We start from the raw sequence: 12,501 nt of genomic DNA on the forward strand, positions 1-12,501 counted from the left end.
TTCTCGCTACAGTCAATCAGTGCAGTTTAGGCGATCCCCGTTGACTCATTGGCTTAGGCGTCTCTAGTTATCTCTGCAAAGTAGTGATGTTTTTAGGGTACCTAGCAATATTAGATCGACAAGTTGGTAAAACTAGGTAACATTTGTTAAGATGGAATTTATATTTTACCACAATTAGGTCGACTTATCGTGGTACATGCTGAGTCGAAAGACGGTTTCGTAGAACACGCTGGATTGGTTTTTTAAACGGGGCAGAGTTCTGGCGATTACCATGGCCAAATGAACTAATAGAACTTCACTAGATGAATGAAAAGCTTTTCCCTAACATTCCGCCCAACAGCGTCATTGTTTTGGATAATGCTCCTTATCACCCGATTTTACCTGATAAAGTGCCCACAAAATCGTCCTTAAAACAAGATATAGTCGAATAGTTAACCAAAAATGGTACATCTTTTTATATTCAATAATCATTGAAATAAAAAAAGCCTCTAGAACAATGCACCATTAAAATAGACACCAGGATATAGATTTTGAGTTAGGTACTCCTAAATGCAGATATATAATTAAACCCTATATAAAAAAATTGAGATATTATATACGACTCTCTGACCTAGTCATTTTTCATTTCAGATTAAGGAGCCTGGTCTGTCTGATACTTTCAGTATTAGCGCCACCTCTATCCTTGGTACCACCAGCAGCAGAAGCAATTAAGAAAAGTAAACAAGTTGTTAAGGCCCCTTATCTCTATAAAAAAAATGGAGGCATAAAATTGCTGCCAAGAGTAAAAAAATAATGATGGCTAATGTCTTAAGATTTTTTATTGCGAGTACCAACCCTTTAGATTAGTGTAGTAAATCATGTATTGATAATGTCATCAAGGAGACGGAAAATCCAGACAATCTACGGTCAAATTCAAATAGACACCAGGATATAGATGTTGAGGTAGGTACTCCTAAATGCAGATATATAATTAAACCCTATATAAAAAAATTGAGATATTATATATGACTCTCTGACCTAGTCATTTTTCATTTCAGGTTAAGGAGCGTGTTCTGTCTGATACTTTCAGTATTAGCGCCACCTCTATCCTTGGTACCACCAGAAGCAGAAACAATTAAGAAAAGTAAACAAGTTGTTAAGGCCCCTTATCTCTATAAAAAAAGGAGGCATAAAATTGCTGAAGAGTAAAAAAATAATGATGGCTAATGTTTAGAAAGGAAATAAAGAAATGATTGTAATAAACTCGAGAAAATAGAAATTCCTGCTAAAATAACACGTGGTACGAGGTCGGCTTACCTTGGAGGGTTGTAGTCCTCTCCTGGGTGGCCACCCTGTATCTGGATCAGGAACAACTACTCGCACGAGTAAACGGTACCGAATTGGTAGGACCTTTTGAAGATTTAAAATAAAGTTATTTGCGGCGGCGGCGGTTAGCACGTTGAATCGATCTTTCGATAGATGCGGTTCTTGCGGGATCTTTCGATCAAGTGTATTGTGGTCCAAAGGTTAATTGACGCAGGCGTGTTTCAGCCCTTTGGAATAACCTCCCTAGTACCACATATGCGTATACAATAAATAATAGAATAAATTAATATTGAATTTAAAATTAAAAGAGATAAAATTAAATATATTTTGAGAGTTTCCTAAACATTCTGCCCGGCGAAAAGGCATGTTCTAAACATGCGTTTTAAATGCGTAACTTTGAATGCAAAAAAAAATAAAAATTGAGATAAAGATAAAGAAAAAATAAAAAGAGAAAAAAAAATACATAAAGATAATTTTGTGTAATAGCAAAAAAAAATAAATAAATGGCGATAATTAATTGCTGGGTAAAGGACATAATTTAACTAAAGGACGCTGCAAAGTTCCCTTAGCTGTCCTCACCAGAGCCACCCGCACCACACCATCCGTCCCCTCACTTAACGAAATTATGCGACCTAAAGTCCATTGGCATGGAGGAGCATTTTCATTTTTATAATAACTAACGTTCCTAGAGAAGGAGCGTCAGAGGAATTAAGCCATTTCTGGCGTTGTTGAAGCAATGCAAATACTCCTCTATGCCACCTGTTCCAAAAATCGCGATGCAATCGTTGTAAAAGTTGCCAACGAGAGAGAGACGGTTAATTGGTACAGCAGTAAAGTTCGGCGTAGGTAAACTGTTCAATGGCTCTAAAGTTAAAAAATGACCAGGGGTTAGCGCATTAATGTCTTCGACGTCCGAACTGATGGGATTGAGCGGACGTGAATTTAATACAGCTTCAATCAAGGTCAGGGTCGTATATAATTCCTCAAAAGTCAGGACTTGTTGTCCGATTACTCGACCTAAATGCGTTTTTACTGAACGGCTTCCCAAAGTCCCCCAAAATGTGGGGCAGCGGGCGGATTAAAATGCCATTGAATATTTTCATGTTCAACTGCGGATTCGAACATAGTTTTAATTTCTTTGCTAGCACCAACAAAATTGGTTCCACAATCACTATATATGTCTGTGCAGCGACCTCTTCGGGATAGGAATCTCTGAAGAGCGCCCAAAAAAGCTTCCGTGGACAAGCTACTAACTAACTCTAAGTGCATAGCTTTAGTCGCAAAACATAGAAATAAACATATATATGCTTTAGTTGTTTTAGCACCTCTATTTCTGTTCATAGTAATTAAGAACGGCCCTGCAAAGTCTACCCCCGTGTGTGTGAAAGCTTTTAATTGTGAAACGCGAGACGGCGGTAAATTTCCATTGCGGTTGGAAGGCTTCGGATTGGATCGCCAACAAATTAAACATGAATGAATTACTGAATTTATAGCTCGTTTAGGAGAAAGAATCCAAACCGATTGAGATAGTAAAAAAGCAAAGTGCGCAATCCTGCATGAAGGTATTTAAGATGGTAGTAATATATTAAATGGCGTGTTAGTAAACTAGAGCGAGGTAGTAAAATTGGATATTTTTGCAGAATAAGATAGAGTTGAATGTTTTAATCTACCACCTACACGAACAATTCCTTGTTCGTCAATAAAAGGATTAAGTTTACGTAATGGTTTAGAAAAGATTTAGAAATCAATTCCGATTGGAAACAAATCGATTGAGTCCTTTTTACAAGACACGTAAATGATTCATTTAATTCAACAGTTAAGAGCGGACCCGATCTTTTTTGACGGGGATTTTTTATATTAAAAAGGAAGCGTAAAACATAAGCGACGGTACGTTGAAGAGTAGCGAAAGAAGAGTATTTTTCTAAAAGAAGGTCAATAAAGTTTCTCTCTTCTAAAATCTCTTCAGAAGTAGCGGCGAAAAAAGAAGTATGTTTTTCTTCTTCGGAAGTACTATTTAGAGTAGCGCATGCGGAGGTTGAACCTAACAAAGCATCAGGATCATGAAGAAAAGAAGGTCCTTGAAACCAAGTACTAAAATTTACAAACTCTGATGGAAATATTCCTCGAGAAGCAACATCAGCAGGGTTGTTCTTGGACTTAACGTGTAACCAAGTTGCGTGTGGGAGCTTGTCTTGAATATAAGTACTCGGTTAGCAACAAAAGTTTTCCAACGACTAGGTGGAGAGTGAAGCCAATATAAAACAATATTAGAGTCAGACCAGGTAATAATTTTATCTAAAGATATTTTAGTTTTAAAAATGGGTACTAAATATGCGAGTAATTTAGCAAGAAGAACAGCGGCGCAGAGCTCAAGACGGGGAATTGTTAACTTCTTTAAAGGCGCAACTTTAGTTTTTGAAGCAACTAAATGAACATCTATTTTTTTGTTGTTTCTCAAAATTCTAAGATATACAACTGCGGCGTAACCTTTTTCAGACGCATCACAAAAACCATGCAACTCACATCTATTCTCACACTCGGAAAATAGGATCTTCCGGGGAAGGTCAATTTGAGACAACAAGTGCATTTCATTTTTGTAACGCGTCCAAATACGGATAATTTCGTCAGGGGGCTGTTGGTCCCAATCCATATGGGACGACCATAACTTTTGGATTAAAGTTTTAGTAAAAAAGGTAACAGGAGCTAAGAAGCCTAACGGGTCAAAAATACGAGCTAATTCTGACAACATGTTTCGTTTAGTACAAGGTCTGTCAAGAGAGTTAAAATGAAAATGAAAGTTATCCGTTGTGGGATTCCACTGAAGACCCAAAATTTTTAATGATGATTCAGGATCATCAAAATTTATATGAGTAGTTGATAAAAAGTCAGAAGGTAGATCACTCAGTAGATTGGGATCGTTACTTGCCCATTTTCTAAGGTCAAGCCCAGCTTTAGAAAACAAAGCTATTAGTTCATTTTTAAGGGCGAGAGCTTCACTGAAAGTGGTGGCTCCAGTAACCACGTCATCAACATAAGTATGATTTGAAATCGCATGAGATGCTAAGGGAAAATCTGCTCCTTCATCAAGGACTAATTGCTGAAGTGCGCGTAAGGCTAAGAAAGGCGAAGGCGATAAACCATAAACGACAGTAATTAATTCGTAGTCCTGAAGAGGGTCATTACGAGAAAATCTCCAAACAATTCTCTGATACTGATGTTGAGAAGAAGTGATCAATATATTGCGATACATCATTTTAATATCTGTACATAAAACGTACACATGAAAGCGAAATTGAATTAAGAGTTCAACAATGTCTTTTTGAAGTTTGGGTCCGGTAAACAAATGATCGTTGAGAGAGGTTTGGTTCGGGAGCTTCGCACTACCATTGAAAACCACTCGCAATTTGGTTGAGCTAGCTTGAGGCTTTAAAACGCAATGATGCGGAATATAATACGAAGCGGAAGATAACTCAGTTTCATGACTGACAGGTTTCATATGTCCCAGATCAAGATATTCTTTCATAAATTGACAATAAGATTTATACAATTCTTGATCTTTTAATAGACGACGTTCTAAAGAGAGAAATCGCTGTTCAGCAAGTTGACGAATACCGGGGAAAGTAGGAAAGTTATCGCGGAATGGTAGATGCACTACAAATTTTCCATCGGAATTTCTCTGGTATGTTTTTAAGAAATGTTCTTCACAAAAAAGATCATTATCTGACAGCATAGGCAAAAGAGGAACTGACTCTACTTCCCAAAATTTTGTAAGAATATCATCAGTATTAATTTTATGCGAATTACAAAAGAATGAAGTTACAGTAGACGTTTCACAAAATGTACCTATTTTACCCATTGGAACATACCCAAAAATTGTGTTCAAAAGATCTGGTTCTCCGTGAATCCCTCGAACACATCCGTTTAGGATAATTTTTGTGTATACATCAGCACCAAGCAGAATGTCAATAGGACCAGGTACATAAAACTTCGGATCAGCAAGTTTCAAATTGCTAAGATGAGACCAAGAAGAAGCTGGCAAAATTGCAGTAGGTAAGCTATCGCAAATTTTAGGTAAAACAATAGCGTCAGTATTAAGTACTGATTCCGGACAATTAAGCGGTCGAAATGAAAGTGTAACGGTAGCTTGCCCGGAGTTTGTAACCATATTATCAAGACCTTGAATTTCATAAAGTCCCCTTTCCTTTGGTAAACCAAGAGTATTAGCAGACTTCTCTGTTATGAATGAAGTCATACTTCCAGGATCAAGCAAGCATCGCATTGATTGATATATACCAAACTTATCTAATACTTCGATAACCGCGGTTCCTAATAGAACTGATGTAGATTTAGATAACAAGCCTGTCGCAGCGAAGCTCTGATTCAACGAAGAATTCTCATCGCGATTTGAAAATACAGTTTTAGAAGGTGTACCAGAAAAGTGAGGTTTATTATTAAAGCTATTTTCACGAGAAGTTGAAGGTAAAGCTGATTCGGGACTATGAGTGGCGCGTTCTATATTACTTGAAGAAAAATGCAAAAGAGTATGATGACGTTGATTACATTTACGACAAGACATAGCTGATTTACAATTTTGCGTAGAATGAATATTACTTAAGCAGTTAACACATAGATGTGCCCTTTTGGAAAGCTGATACCTTTCTTGAGGAGTTTTGCTTAAAAAAGTTGAACAATTATATAACGAATGCATTTCGTTACAAAGTAAACAAGATCCGGAATTACTATTTTTTGTTTGCTTTGCCAAAAGAGAAGTAGTACGACGAGGTTGTAATGGTGATTTAATTTTATTTGATCTTTTGTTATTAATTAAAGGTAAAGAAAGATTAAGAGATTCATAAGTTTTACAACATTTTTCTAAAAATTCAAATAATTCTTTAAATTTTGGTATTGTGCCTGAGGCAAGCGAAAGTTCAAACCTTGTTATTAAATCATCATCAACCCGTTCCAACAACATGTTAACTAATATGAAGTCCCAAGATTCAATTGGAAAATTTAAATTTTTTAAAGAGGCGAGATTTTGTGAAAATGTGTCCAAAAGATTTCTAAGAGATTCAGGTTGGTCGCGAATAGCTTTAGGGGCAGTTTTAATAGCATACCAATGCGATTGCGCTCGAAATCTTACGTTACTGTAGCGATCAACAAAGTTATCATATGTGGTTTGATAATTGTCTGAAGTCATTGGCAGGCTACTAACAACACCCAATGGTTTACCCTCGACTAACGAAAGAAGGTAACGAAATTTTTCTATTGGCGTTAATGTTGGATTATTATGTATCAGAGCATTATAGAGATCGATAAATGTAGAAAAAGTTCTATAATCACCATTAAATTTAGGAATATCTAAATTTGGAGGTTTTATATGATAATTATGTTCATTAGAAGTACCTGAAGTAGTAGCATTCATAGAATAATTTAATATTTTTTGCGAATTTGCAGTATCAATTTCGCATAAGTCTACGTACATGGACTTTACGACATAAAAATCATTAAAAAATGCTGTTCTTATAACATTTTCTTGGTTCTAAATCGGTGTCAGCTTCATTTGCAAGACTAGAAATAATATTTTGATGCTGTTTTATAAAGTCATCTTTGAGAACATCAAGTTCTGCACATCTAACTTTAAATAAACTGCGAACTGTTTTATCAGTTTTGGTACGTTCTGCTAACTGTAATAAATATTGAATCTCTGAAATAGAATTACTTCTATTGTTTTTCAGTTTTCTTAAGCGTATTTGTTCAGCCATAATTACTAAATTATGAAATAAAGTACAAAATAATATTATTTATTTGAATCTCCCTCGTAGTATAAACATAAAAATAACAACAAACAAAAAAAAACCTGAAGTGCGTATGCTTATCAGTAAAATTATTGATTTGGTGAACAGTTCCCTTAGACGACGAAATTACTACTGACCATCGATTACATCGATAGAATGTCCGTTGGCTATCGCGCAAATCTGTGGAATCTAAAATGGACAGGCGCGGAATGGAACTGGCGATGCGGTCTTGCGCTGATAATATTAAAAAGAGAGAAAACAAAAAAAGGAAAATTTAAATCTTAGAGAAATATATAACTGTAGTTAATATAAACTTTTTTATAGAAATGAATGGAGGAAAATAGATATTGATAGAAAATCTAAATGCGAAAAAAAAGAATAAAATAGGAGAGAAAAAAAATAATAATAATTTCAAAAGTTCGCTATATTCGGCGTTATCCGGCTACGAAGGACCAATGTTTAGAAAGGAAATAAAGAAATGATTGTAATAAACTCGAGAAAATAGAAATTCCTGCTAAAATAACACGTGGTACGAGGTCGGCTTACCTTGGAGGGTTGTAGTCTTCTCCTGGGTGGCCACCCTGTATCTGGATCAGGAACAACTACTCGCACGAGTAAACGGTACCGAATTGGTAGGACCTTTTAGAAGATTTAAAATAAAGTTATTTGCGGCGGCGGCGGTTGGCACGTTGAATCGATCTTTCGATAGATGCGGTTCTTGCGGGATCTTTCGATCAAGTGTATTGTGGTCCAAAGGTTAATTGACGCAGGCGTGTTTCAGCCCTTTGGAATAACCTCCCTAGTACCACATATGCGTATACAATAAATAATAGAATAAATTAATATTGAATTTAAAATTAAAAAAGATAAAATTAAATATATTGTCAAGAGCAAGAATTTTAGATTTATCATTAAAATAAATCACCCAATATATTAAATGGAATATATTTTAATAAACATAATATTTGCACAATAAGAATTAAACTAGAACAAGTTGACGTCAGACTAAGATCTGAAGGTGAACTTTGTTTAATTCTTATTGTTGTAAATATCAATATGGGAGAATAATTAAAAAGTAAATCAGAGGAGAGTCGAGGGCTCTCTCGGGGAGAATGAATGAAGAAGTCATGCTGTTCAGTTGAGTTGAGTTCTCCAAGTATCATAATGACAGTAAAGTAAGTTTATATTTTTATATATTTTCTCTAAGTATATTTTATTGGTCAAAGAGTATTCTGCTTGACATTTCTCCTACCCTAAATTAATGTATTTAATTCTTTAATAAATTTATATTTTGTTTTTATATATATTGATTGTTTTAATGATCTTCGATATCTAAAACGTCCCTAGCCGCAACCCTCTAAAACGGGGTCGCGACATGTGGTGGAGGCGCCGGGTAGGGTTGTAATTTTTTTTTTTTCAATTAATTATTTTTATTTTTTTCACCACCACGACGTGTGGTGGAGGCGCCGGTCTCTCTTTTAATCAAAACAGCCTTTTTTTGTATGCAAATTTTAACTAATTTCTCTAGTTTTTTTTCAACACCACGACATGTGGTGGAGGCGCCGTCGGTTATTTTAAATATTTTTCTACACCACCACTCATGTGGTGGAGGCGCAGTTGGTTCTCTTAAATATATTTTTTTTACACCACCACTCATGTGGTGGTGGCGCCGTGGTTTTTTTTTAACAATTTCGCATACCAACGAGACGCGTTTATTTTTTTATGAAAATGTTAAATTAATAAAGTCTTTAATTTTTTTAGCAACAATCAATGTATTTTTTAAATTTTATATTATCTTTTGACCAGTAAATTGAACGCTTACTTTGATGATGATTTATACACTTATTTACATATATTTTAATTTATTTACAAATTTTTCGACTTAAGCAATATGTCCTATTACAATTATTTCTATTTTTTTTAACCTCTAATAACGATTAGATATGTTTCATCGTTGAACGAAATATTCCTTTTAATATTCATTCATACATAACTTTCCTCTGTGTATTTTTTATCAAAACGATGGTTATATTTTTTATGTAATTGCTAAAATAACTATTTTTTTTGCGAGTCGTAATAAATTTCCAACACAAAACCTAAAATATTTTTAAATATATTGCAAAATATTTACTGCTATAAACAATTATCATGAACAATTATTATATTAAAATCAAAAACGTATCTTTCTATTTTTAACAGTAAAATGAAAAATATATTAATTCAAACATTTTTATTTATTTTAGTTTATTGGAATAATCACTAAAATTTAAATATTTTTTTTTGAAATATCATACGCACAAATACATAATTGTCTTCTATTTTCAAATATAAGTTTTAGTTACTATTTTATTTACTGCAATTGTGTTATAAAAATATCTAAACAGTGCTTACATAGACAAAATTCCTATTTGTTTGATTTGAAAAATAATATGTATTATATTTCATGTCGAATGTAGTGGGCGATAATTATTTACCCTAATTAAAAATTCTATATTTAATGTTAATAGAAATTAAAGATTAGTAAACCTATATTCATGATGTTTTTAATAAAACACCTGTTCTGCCTGAGTTTATACAGCCACCTAATTTTTGACCCTAGATTCGACTGTCCGGTGTCTTTCATTCAAAAATATGACAGAATAACCGATAAGAATGGTTGGAGCCACGCTTTTAAAATAAAATATTTAAATTGTTACCTGGAAAATGCTGCATTAGTTTGGTTTAAGAAATATGTTAACAACAAGGATAATTTTAATAAAAATTGGCAGGATTTAAAAACCGATTTTATTAAGCAGTTTGGTGGTGAAAATCCATTCCGTAAACTAAAATCTAAATTTAGTACCCGTATACAAGGTAAAAATGAAGATATAAAATATTACTATTATGATTTATTGTCGATTGCATACGAAATTGATAGTGAAGTAAATTTTGATTTATTTAGAGAACAATTTGAAAACGGTCTACATGAATCATATAATAAATATTATTATCTTTTAGTTACAGAAAATATGAATTTTGAAAGTTTAAAAAGCATAGTTCACAAATTAAATGATTTAAAAGAGACATTTTAGAGTCTCAAATGTCAGCATATTTCGGAATGATTATTATTGTCACAGTTATATCCGAAATGAAAAACAACCAAAGCAGATCAATTCAGACTTCAGGAATAGGTGGTCAGTCAGCAAATCTAATAATACATTTTATAACTCAAAAGGCAGAACAAGTTTTAGAAAAACTAATAATAGTTATGGCTCATATAAAAATCATGCAGGTCATTTAAAGTATACTAAATCAACAAAATCACCAAACAATAACGAAGAGAATAATAATAGCGAAATCAAGCACAATCATACAATAAAATATGGTCAACAAGACGCTCTCCCATGTGAAACTCATATGGATCAGGTGGAAAATATGTTAACTATGTCAGAAGAGGACTGTATTTCAAATATGGACAATCATGCCACTGTACACGTGGAAAATGAATTGGAACCTCCCCCGAAAGAAATTAAATATGATGAAAATGTTTTTACTATTGTTGAAGCACATTCCCAGATAGATAATGACCGGAGTGTCCTCACTAGCCAAATAGAGAGTACACATATTGGGGATGATCAGAATACCCTCTCAAAAATAAAATGTGAACACTTGGATTTGGCGCTAGCCAGTAGGAACGAGCCTCTATATAAATCAATTTTTACTGAATCGATAAATGGTAGAAGAAAAAGACGATTTCCTGGACACCGGATTCACCGGATGAAAAACCAATTAAAAAATGTGTATGTGAAAAGTCCTTTCAATAGAAACGTGAATAATTTTGAGCATAAGGTTACTATAGATAATAGTATATCTCGGACAAAATATACAGATAGAACACGATATGATAAGGATATGATATCTAGACAGCGTAATGCCAAAGAGCCAAAAAATATCATTATCCATCCTAGTCACCCTCCTTGGGCTCATGAGTCGAGTCAAATTTTTGTATTAAGGGGAATATGAAATTGAAAGTACTAAGGCATTTGAAAAGTAAAGCTGATTAGGTAGAATTTAAGAAGAAACTTTAGTAATAGTAATTTTTAACATATAAGTTTAAACTATGTATTTTTAATAAGAATACAGACTAATAATCCGCAAATAACTAGTACTAATATAATATTTTTGTTAGCATTTTTAGGGTGATCAAGATGACACTTCCCAACACACATGGTTTTATTGATAAATAATGGAAAATTGAGAAATTACAAAATGTATTTGAATAATAATAAAAATAACAATAATTCTTATGGAAAGTAAGTTCAGAGGTATAGTATTTTAGGACCCAACTACAATTATCTCCCCAGGTGAAAGATTGAGTGGCAAGTTACGATAAAATGACACCTTAAAGCACATTTCAACATGTCAAATGTGACTTTTGTGAGGTTCAATTTTATCTGTCTAGTTAGGCCCCGTTGGTCCAGATTTCAGCTCGGATGATTTTTTGTATATTTATTTTACTAGTATCAACGTCAATGTAATTGTTCTTGGCCCAGTGTTGCCAATATTTTATTTAATCAACGTGATTGTTTTCAAGGTACTAGTTCAGCTTATGTAGCTTATTATTTTCCCGAGTTATTAAAAATGTTTTTTATTTAGTATTATATAATACGTACCATAATATGTATAAAGGTAGTAATGGTGTTTCAATGCCCGAATGTTTACAATAAATTGCAAGTGCAATTAAAAGCCATGAGACTTTTCGTAAAGAATAATTCACCATTAGCAAGGAGATAGCAGACATGTATTGTAGTGGACAAAACAAAATCTCAAGAGACAAGTCTTTAAAACCCTATTTTCTTTTATAAAACCTTAATTTATTTTTTCCTCATAACTTATCTAAATATATATTTACATATTTGTAATTGATGAATCTAACTAAATTAACAATATAGTTAAAACAAAAAAAATAATTAATAGATTAAATATTAGTCATTACAGTTTATCTTTAAAATTGAATGTATTAAACTTTCTTAATCTTAGAAATATTATTTTCGATTAATGGATTTAATTTTATTTTAGATTAGTCAGTATATGTTATAATAGCTAATTGTGAAAACTTTTCTTTATAGATAAAACAAATATATAAGACATTTGATATTCATAATTTTTGCGTTAAAAAAGCTAAGAAGCACAAAACATTTGATATCATAAAATTTATAACGTTCTTAGATTAACGATTTAGGCTAAACTAATTCAAATATTTTACATTTTTATTTTTTTAGGGAAAGCTTAAGCTTAAAAAATGCTTTACTCTTTAACTCCTCATCATAATTTATCAAAAATTGTATATCTACCGATACCACACCAAGACAGAGAACACGATGAAGCCGTTCATTCCAGCGACAGACGTTTGCTCTATCCA

General features: G+C 33.1%; 1 protein-coding gene across 1 annotated transcript; it reads right to left on the minus strand.

The window, feature by feature from the left end:
• Positions 1 to 3,403: 3,403 nt before the first annotated feature.
• Positions 3,404 to 6,787, minus strand: LOC115891230. The gene has a single exon (XM_030911658.1). The coding sequence runs from the start codon at positions 6,785 to 6,787 to the stop codon at positions 3,404 to 3,406; it is 3,384 nt and encodes a 1,127-aa protein (XP_030767518.1).
• Between the last annotated feature and the right edge of the window lie 5,714 nt (positions 6,788 to 12,501).

This window comes from Sitophilus oryzae, unplaced genomic scaffold (genome assembly GCF_002938485.1).
Source record: "Sitophilus oryzae breed Bouriz unplaced genomic scaffold, Soryzae_2.0 scaffold_980_pilon_pilon, whole genome shotgun sequence".
In the NCBI taxonomy this organism is placed as follows: Eukaryota; Metazoa; Arthropoda; class Insecta; order Coleoptera; family Curculionidae; genus Sitophilus; species Sitophilus oryzae.